Source organism: Salminus brasiliensis, chromosome 14 (assembly GCF_030463535.1).
Source record: "Salminus brasiliensis chromosome 14, fSalBra1.hap2, whole genome shotgun sequence".
NCBI lineage: Eukaryota > Metazoa > Chordata > Actinopteri > Characiformes > Bryconidae > Salminus > Salminus brasiliensis.
This window is the reverse complement of record NC_132891.1, coordinates 7,375,429-7,385,014: the sequence shown is the minus strand read 5'-3', so window position 1 is coordinate 7,385,014 and position 9,586 is coordinate 7,375,429. Positions and strand designations below refer to the sequence as shown.

Genomic DNA, 9,586 nt, shown 5'->3' with positions numbered 1-9,586 from the left:
TCCATGGATGGGGAAGTTCTCGCGAGAGCATGAGGCTACATTGTATTCTGCACCATGGCCCGGCGATTGTATTCTCGCGAGACTTAGAGCGGGGCGATTTGTCTGTTGGCGCTGTGTGGTGTAAGGTGAGTAAGGATGCAGCAAAGGTGAGAAATGACAAACAAAATGGACATTAATTAAACACAGCGGTTATTTACGACATTATATAACTCAAACAGTGATAATAGGCAGCTGACGAAGGAGGCAGAGGGGTTTTTAACCGTTGCCGGTTGGCTAGTGAGGCCACCCCAGCAGCCCAGCTGGCTGGCAGAGCACGTCTTAGGAGAGGTGAGAAATGTTTGTCGATGTTTAGCTTTGATTGTTTTTTGGAGCTCTGTGGGGGTCATTCACTGCACTGGGCTCTGAATATGTGTGGTAATATGTCGACATGGTGAACATCAACAGACGCTGTCGTAGCTTAAGACTCCATGAGTTCATATTTTGGTCCATTTTTAGGGTTTCAGTGCTGTTCCTGAGTGTTGAAGTTCATGTAACTGTCTAAAAAACCTGTCCTAGAGGAAATGCATCTGCTCATACACTGTTAAATGTAGTCTGGTCAGTTCAACCTAAAAAAAAAAGGCTTCACACACCCTGAAGCGTTCGGTCCAGTACTGAAAATGGGTTATTCCCTCTACTTGTCTCTTAAGAAAGGTATAATCAGGCAATAACACGTTTCATTTACACACTTAAATGTGTTTTAAGCCGTCTTCCTTGGAGAACCCTTAAAGAACACCCTTTCTGAAGGGTGTATGGTTACAGAGCTAAATTCTGGAACAGCGTCCGATATTTCAGCGTTAAAGGGACTGATAGACAACAAGCATATATCCATAATAACATCATATTATTGAACAGTTTGGTTTGTGTGCTTTACACATGTTTCCACTGTGATACAGCATTTACTGAGTGCTTAAATTGTGCATTTAAAACTACAAATACATTTAAAACTGATATTAGTTACTAATATTACGAGCCAAATTGTGCCCGGCCAATAGGAGAGCAGTGGGTGTGTACAAAAACAGTCTGAAAACCGTGAATCGTGACCCATCATAAGAGGTTGGAATCATGGAAGCAGATGTCGGCCCAAGCTGGTCTTCCAAGTTTGTAGTTACCAGTGTTGAATAGGTAACCTCTGAAAGAAACCTGCAAGTGTCCTACTAGCCAGTAGCCACTCATTTGCAGACCCTCCTTCAATACGGAGTGGGCCTCCACTTCTGCACCCAACCATCAAAAAACGTCCATCATCATACCGCAGGTGATGTGGACAGCAGCTTGTGCAGTGCATACTGTGTTCAGTGTGAAAACAGCGTAGGACTTCGTAGGACATAGAGTGCCAGCAGTCAGGAAGCATGGGTTCATTCATTTTTTTGATGCAAACCTAAATGTCATCTGCTGTCGCGGTGTGGTCATACATTAGGAAATTATTGACGAGCACTAGTGTTGTATAATAGTTGTATAGAGCACAGTTTTGTATAATATTCTGAGTAAATCAGAAATATATATGGATATTGTCAGTTTAAAATAAAATGCTGACCAACTGTGTGACTCATTACAGTGAACCTACTTAGTCCTGTTTAACTAGATGTAGTTCAGCAAAACTGGAATAAAAATCAGTATAGAGGAAATGCACTGAGGTCACGTTCCCGCAGAAGCACACCCTCTTTAGACGGACTAAGTGGCAAAATGTTCTGCAATATGGCTGCTTTTATAAGGGAAATGGCCAAACCAAGAATGAAACAAGTGATTATGTGCGCAAGTTAAAGGCACTTGGACTCAACAGCGACCCATCCAAATTACCAAAGAACCAATGGACAGTGAACATCAGTGTGTAGCCAGAAACGTCCAGCTAATTAAGGCTCAAATCCCACCCCTTTAGAGGATAAAACCTCATATCTGAGAGCATAGATATGAGTGAGTGATCTTAGGAGTGTTTTCCACTGTTTTCAGGCACATTGGGGAGACTGGTTCATCCAGGTTTGCTTGCTTTCCCTTTCAATCAAATGGAGAACATCACTAAACTCACAACTGCGATAGGCTTGGGTTTTTTCCCCACCTGTTTTAAAAGCGTGACTTCACCAAACTGGGCTGTCACACGTTTCAGAGCCTGGATTCCAGTTGTGACTTAAAGCAAACCGTTTGTTTCCTTCTCTTGAGCTTTCGGCAGTCTGTAAAAGGATGGCTCTGAATTCTTGCTGAATCTGCTTGTACAGTCAATCGCATAACAGCTCTTTCCCATTTTTTATGTTTTTGTGTTTTAGCAGCATTCAGACTGAAGCTACCGCCGCCGCTCAGTCAGTCTTTTTGCCACTCAGTGGGTGTGATTGCTGTGACTCCCACCACATTTGACATCATGTGCGTATCCTCTATACTAAAGGTTTCTGATAGCAAACCGTTAAATGACACTACAAGTGCATTTTGTTTGTGTGTGAAAACATTGAATATCGCCCACTTCTTTCATGAGTACTGAAAGAACGCTGACCATCTGCTGAGCATATTTTTATTACAAAGAGAGCACAGTTAAGGCTGTTTAATAGGCCAAACACCTGTGTGAGCTTACATATCTGGTTCAGTGTAGCAAATTAGATAAATAGATATTATTATAATATTATAAATAAAATATTGTATTTGTGCTGTATTGTCCACCCCAACTACAACCAGTATACAACTAACAATCAGTATAATGAGTTATATACAAGCTAAATTAATTATTTAAAATTTATATTTTTTCTGTCTAAATCTTACAAACACTTCACATCAACCTCTCTCCTGTCCAAACAGCCACCTAATGATTTGTCCACATCTGCATTTCCCATCTGCTGCCATCAACAGTACGTCATGTTAACCTAGCTAGCTACAGTTTTAGCTAACACCACAGCAATTCCGCTTTGTCAGCGCATAATTCGACACAGGCTAACTAATGACAGTTACAAACTGTCTCTGCATGCAGTCTGCCGTTGTTTTACTCAGTGTCATCGTGATGACACTCCCTTGAGTCATGCGAGGTTTGTATCGGTGGTCATTTCTTACTGTAAAGGTTAAGATGAGCTAACAATAATGCCACACTAAATCATTACATATGAGCTCACTGCTGTATTCGTGCTGGTCTGTTGCTATGGTAATATGTGCTGCTTGAAAGGGTTGAGACTTGAAATTAATTGTGGCTTTACTTTATGACTGCTTTTGTATTTTTCCAGCCATCATCCAACATCATTCTGTTTACCATTATCAGACATTGGTGGTTTTTTTTATGTATATATTTTGTATCATCATACGCTATATGGACATAAGTATTGGGACACCTGCTTTTTCATTGTTGTTTTACAGAAATCAAGGGTATTACAAAAAAGAGTTTATCCTGCTTTTGTTGGAGGAACTGTCTCTACTGTCAAGGATAGGCTTTCACTGGATTTTGGAGCATTGCTGTGAGGATTTGATTGCATTCAGCGACTAGAGCGTTAGTGAGGTCAGGATGTTGGAGGATAACCACCAGACCCCTTCTCTAACTCTCCAACTCATTCCAGAGAACACAGCTCCACAACTCAGTGCTGGGGGGCTTTATACTCCTCTAGCCTATGCCTGGGTTGCAAGTCTGTGTCAACAGCTGAATTCAGTATTCCTCTACAGGGACTAGACAAGCTGGACTTAAAGTAGATGAATGCATTCATTAGAATGGAGGTGCACAGATATTTGGATATGTAGTGTTCGTAGAACGTACTGTCTGTTCCTACCTACCTTCAGCAGGTTGCTCCATGTTTATTTCTGTTGCATCACATTGGAGTCGCATAGAGTGTAAAGTGGGCTTTATTAGTTTGCCTCTTAGATGCAGTGGGAGTGCAGCAGGGTGTTAATGGAGGTAACTAAATGCGCTGATGCATCCCCTGCTTGTATTCATGGCCGTGCAATCGGATGGCTGCTCTTCACATTGCCATTAAATCTCTGTAACTGGAAGGAAAAGGGAGATTTGATAGCAGCGACAGCCGTGATGAGGATCATTGGTGCTTTCTAAGCTGTGATTTGTTCTGCTCAGTGGATTAAATGTTCAGCAAATATGAGGTCTTCTGCATTTTGTGATTCTGACGTGCCATGGTCGTAGTTCAGGAATATGGACACTACATGCAGTAAATGTATCAGATGATTTTAGTTGCTTCTGGGTTTGGAACTGAATGGGAAAAGACTTGCAATGTAAATTGCAAGTATTATCGGGCAGTTTTCATGATTTGCTGATTTTCGAAACCCTTGTGGTCAAAATAATATTTTCCTTAGAGCATTGTTGCATAAATGTCCACAGCAGCGTAAGGATTGTGGTAATTAGGGTAATTCACTGAAAATGTATAATGATTATGCACTGCTCAACTGATACAGTAGAATTTTAGTAATGCACTGAGAGATTTGAAAGAGAGATTACCATTAGCATTAGTATGCAAAAGCATTTTTATGATTATTATCATCCAAATAGCCAGAAGGTTTTTTTTTTTTGCCAAAGGCAGATCTCTGTAAAGGTGAGGAGTGGTAGCTATGCTGCTTCATATGTAGTGTATGTTAGTCTGTGTATCTGTGGATGATGTCTTATTAAGTGTCTAGGACTATGACTGTGCAGATGAACATTGATAATTTTAGCACTTACTTGCTTTTTAGTATCTTTCTGTTTAACATCTCTTTGACAGAAAGACCAGCCTGCAGCCATGGGGAACATATTTGGCAACCTCCTAAAGAGTCTTATAGGAAAAAAGGAAATGCGGATTTTGATGGTCGGCCTGGACGCAGCTGGGAAGACCACAATCCTGTATAAACTAAAGCTGGGAGAGATAGTGACAACGATTCCCACAATTGGTACCATTTCCCAGACATACACTGTGCCATTAATTACTTTCCATCTTAGAAATGTATCTCATAAATACATGATTTACTAGAAATCTGAAAAAAGCATGATGTTTAAATCTTGATATCTGAAACAGTGAAGCTTGTGTTTATTTGTCAGGTTTTAATGTGGAGACGGTGGAGTACAAGAACATCAGTTTCACAGTGTGGGATGTGGGTGGTCAGGACAAGATCAGGCCTTTATGGAGACACTACTTTCAGAACACACAGGGTAAGCTGGTTGTTTAAATACACTATATGGACAAAAGTATTGGGACACCTGAGTAACTATCTCTGCTGTCTAGGGAAGGATTTGATTGCATTCAGTGACCAAAGCATTAGAGAACACAGTTCCACTGTTCCACAGTTCAATCTAACCTGCGCCTGGCATTAGGCATGGTTATGGGTTCATGTTTATCTGCTCCAGAGAGTCCTATTCTATTGGCAGTATTCTACTATAGGGACTAGATAAGCTGTGTGTGTGCATTGTCAGCAATGGGGACAACCTAAAGTTGCTGAATGCATTTATTAGAAGGGGTGTCCACAAACATTAGGACATATAGTGTACATGCATACAAAATTCAACATTTGATCTGTATTTCCTAAGAAGTGATACAACAAATGAGATGTTAACATTAAATGTGCAATAAATGAATATACAAATACATATGAATTTATGTACTTTTTTGAAAACATATAAATGTATGGCATAGTTCAATTGTTCTTGCATTGTTGTAACTGTGTTTGTATGCCTGGTTACATTTGTATTTGTATTTACCCTGTAAATATATAAATAAATACATACATATTTATGTTTGTCTTCTATCAGATTAGCTCCATTCCTTGTACCTTACTTTGCTGTGTGGTCTCTGTGTTTGGTCAGGTCTTATATTTGTGGTGGACAGTAATGACCGAGAGAGAGTGAACGAGGCCAGAGAAGAGCTGATGAGGATGCTTGCTGAAGATGAACTGAGAGATGCTGTGCTGCTGGTCTTCGCCAACAAACAGGCAAGATACCTCTCAACCCTCACCTGCTGCACAAAACAGGCACTCTGGGCATTCAAACCTCTAATTCTGTTTCACACATACTACCTCTGCCTGCACTAGCACTGTGGCAGAGTGTCACAGAGGTGTCCAAGAAGCAGCATGGGATCTACAAAACAGGCATCAAGCCAAGGAACAAAGTAAAATAAGCTATAAAACTTTGTGAATTTGTACTTATTAGTATATTGAGTTTTATTATTATTATTATTATTATTATTATTTATTCTGTTATATATCTGGAATGGATAGTGTTATTTTATTTTCAATTATTTCTCTTTTGTTGACAAAAACAGAAATCAGAAATGTCATAAAGACTTTACTGGCTAAGTTATAGTGTTGTTAAATTTGTCCAAATATTTGTGGACACATGAATGCATTTCGCTACTAACTCCAACAAAAGCTGGGTAAACTCTTTTTAATACCCTTGATTTCAAAAGAAACAATAAATTAGCATGTGTCCCAATACTTTTGTCTATATAGTGTATAATTACAGTTGGATAGTGTAGAAAAAGCAAAGTCGTATCTCTCGACTTCTGAGGTTTAACTACCTAATCAAAACCGTTGTGAGGATTATTGGGGTGGGGGGCTGTCACAGGCAAGCCATTTTTCATATTGCTCACAGATTATTGCTACCAGAAGCACAGCTGTATTTGTGATTATCGTTCTGAACATATTTCATTTCATGGTGATACTTATTAATTACTTATTTATACGTTTATAGTAAGTAATTCTACTTTATATACTTATGTCATTATTTAGTTATTCAGCTGTATATTGCAGACTTTCGTTATGTACTATGTAAAGTTATGTAAACAAACCTGTAACCATACCCTTGTTTTCATCTTGCTTTGTAGGACCTTCCAAACGCAATGAACGCAGCAGAGATCACGGATAAGCTTGGCCTTCACTCGCTCCGCCATCGTAACTGGTACATCCAAGCCACCTGCGCCACCAGTGGCGACGGCCTGTACGAGGGGCTGGACTGGCTGGCCAACCAGCTCAAGAACAAGAAGTGAGGCAGACTGGAAAAAAAGAAAAGCATCTGAGCTGCAGCTCATCAGGGAGCGCCAGAGGGTTGGAGTTTCTTTTATTCTGTTTACAAGACGAGAGTGGAGACACCAGGCCAGCTCAGAGTTTTACTGTGCAGCCGGTACTCCACTCCTCAGTGCTTTCTCACTTTGTAAAAATGTCACTTTAACCCCCTCTCCCATTTTAGTAAATATACTTTGACAGTTATGACAAAAGATAGGTAGCACATCGCCATGACTTACTTTCATGTTCTGTTAGTGAAGAAAGGTGCTTGGCTCTCGTGTGAATTGACGTGATTCAGTTAGCAAAATCTGAGCTTCTTAAACATCCACCCTGTAAATGTATAAAACACTCATAGGGGGTGACCAAAATGCCCTGACTTTTATTATTACTGTGGCATATAGTCATTAGTGTTAAATGCAGGTCATTTAAACAATCTTAACACACTGCCCTAGTGGCTTAGACCTCCAAAAGGTTTTAAGTGTGGGGAAATAAACGAAACGAAATGAAACCAAACGTTCTTGATCGATTCCATAGACTGGGTTCTGATTATTGGGGTACAGCGGAGGCGTGCTGGCGAGTGGAGGAATGCTAGACTCTAGTGTGTTCCAATGTGCTTGGATTTTCTATGTCTTTGCTAGAGTAATGCTGTGGAGATTTTACAGTAACACACTGTGTTTTATTAGCATTAAAGTCAGTGGTGAAACTTGTAGAGAGTGGTAGTAGTACTTTTGCTGCTTGTATATATAGCCCAGGTCCTTGAGCAGGCCTCAGTAAGTCCTCTGTTTGTGAACAGACAGATGACGAGATCACTGCTCTCTCGTCTTTGCACGTACACATTGCCTTGACAGAATTCTTCATGCACTGTTTATGGTGGTTGCATATTCGTTGTTGTGGTGCACTACCTGAAGAACATGCCTGGTGTGGTCCTAACAATTCTATGACAAGACAGCCGCATTAGTACACCTCAGTGAAAGGAATTCGCTGCTTTTGCATGATGCCTGTCTGTTGTGGTAGCGTGTTCTGCAGTCTCGCTGTATTTGTTGCATGTGTTGTATTAGATACTGTGCGTAGGCCTTAACAGCGGGGCAGGAGTAGCTCTCTGTAGCTGTGTGACTGATATATAGGTGTTTGTGGTTCTTAGGGTTTTCCATCCTTATAGTATCACAGAGGTTGATTCTAAGGCACTGTAGTTTTTAGGGCTGCACGATATGGATAAGAAGCAGATACGCTTTGACGTATATTCCAATCACACTGAATAACTGAATGATTAATTGACAGGGGTACAATTGGCCTGAACTATTTTGCTGTTCATCAGTCACTTATATAAGCACTCGTCTAGAAATGTGATTGGTCAACCTGATCACAGCACACACACAGTAAAAGTCTTTGTGATTGGCTAGAGGGATTTATTTGCATATTGGTATCAGTATCGAACAAACAATATATTGTGCAGCCCTACTATTCACATTTCACACTGTATTCAAATCAGAACTGCGTCTGTGAGTGTGTGTTGGTTCCTGTGAATGAATATGAATGTTAAGATTTAAAAAGAAAAATATTTATATCAGTTTATAAGTTACAAAGTAATCAAATAAAATAAGTTATAAAAATCTTTTCTTTCTTTAAAAGCATTGTAATTTTTTTTGGTAGATGCTTTGTCTATATTATTTATGCTTTGCACTAGGGGTGAGTGATGTGGCAAAATTATGATGTCACCATAGTGAAAGACATTTTCATTGTGTATCGTGATAATTTGGCACACAAACGAAATGCACCAGTAGTGCCAGATTGTATTCAAAAATGCTCAACATCCAATTAAACACGACTAATTATTCCCTTGTAGTTGGTACTGACGATATCTACGATATGCTCAGAAAGACATATAAACACTAACTTTTATCATGATAACGGTAACATATTGTCATATTGCCCGCCTCTAGTTTGTGCTAATGCTTCTTGTGCTAAGGATCAATTCGATTAATCAAACATTCAGTAAATGCTCAAGCAATGACATGCCTTGTGAAGAACTCGGCAATGCATCGGATGTCGTCTATCTCTCGCTGCTGCATGACAGCATCACTTTGTTACCTCAGCTAATTCAATTTGCTACACAGTATGTACACTTACATTCCCAAATTTCAGTTCTTCACTACTTAACTACATTACTGCCACAATAAGCATCAATTTCACAAACCCTAAAACAGAATCTTGTGGGACTCATAATGGTTTTTTCATTATTAATAATAAACCTAGGGTGCAGTGTGTTAAAGTAGCGTAATTTTACTGTATTTACTTTACAGGTAAAGTAGCAAAATATCAATAGCTAAGCCTACAGTTTCTCAAGACTCTTTATGTTCTCAATTTTCTCACCACAAACTGTTGTTTAGAGTGAAAAGCAAAGTGACTTTATTGAATCATTGCTGATTTGATTTTGTGTTAGAGCTACAATATACATGATCAGCAAGGAAGTCTTTCCACTTGTCTAAACTAACTTAAAATCAGTTACTAACATGTTGATGCTTGGTCTCCATTACTACAATGTGTCTGCCTGTATGAATATACACAGTCATTTATTGAACAAAACTGCCCAAATAAACTCTCTATGACCAAGATAAAA

General features: G+C 39.5%; 1 protein-coding gene across 6 annotated transcripts; it reads left to right on the top strand.

The window, feature by feature from the left end:
* arf3a (ADP-ribosylation factor 3a) lies at nt 1–9,586 on the top strand. 6 transcript variants are annotated; one of them, XM_072696367.1, is made up of 6 exons: nt 40–125; nt 2,298–2,388; nt 4,701–4,866; nt 5,015–5,125; nt 5,777–5,901; nt 6,792–9,586. In XM_072696367.1, the coding sequence occupies exons 3-6, from the start codon at nt 4,719–4,721 to the stop codon at nt 6,951–6,953; spliced, it is 546 nt and encodes a 181-aa protein (XP_072552468.1). In that variant the 5' UTR covers nt 40–125; nt 2,298–2,388; nt 4,701–4,718; the 3' UTR covers nt 6,954–9,586. The 6 variants fall into 6 exon arrangements, with proteins under 6 accessions (XP_072552464.1, XP_072552468.1, XP_072552469.1 ...); XM_072696368.1 differs by having other exon boundaries at nt 63–125; nt 2,295–2,388; XM_072696362.1 differs by lacking the exon at nt 2,298–2,388 and adding an exon at nt 219–327 and having other exon boundaries at nt 121–146.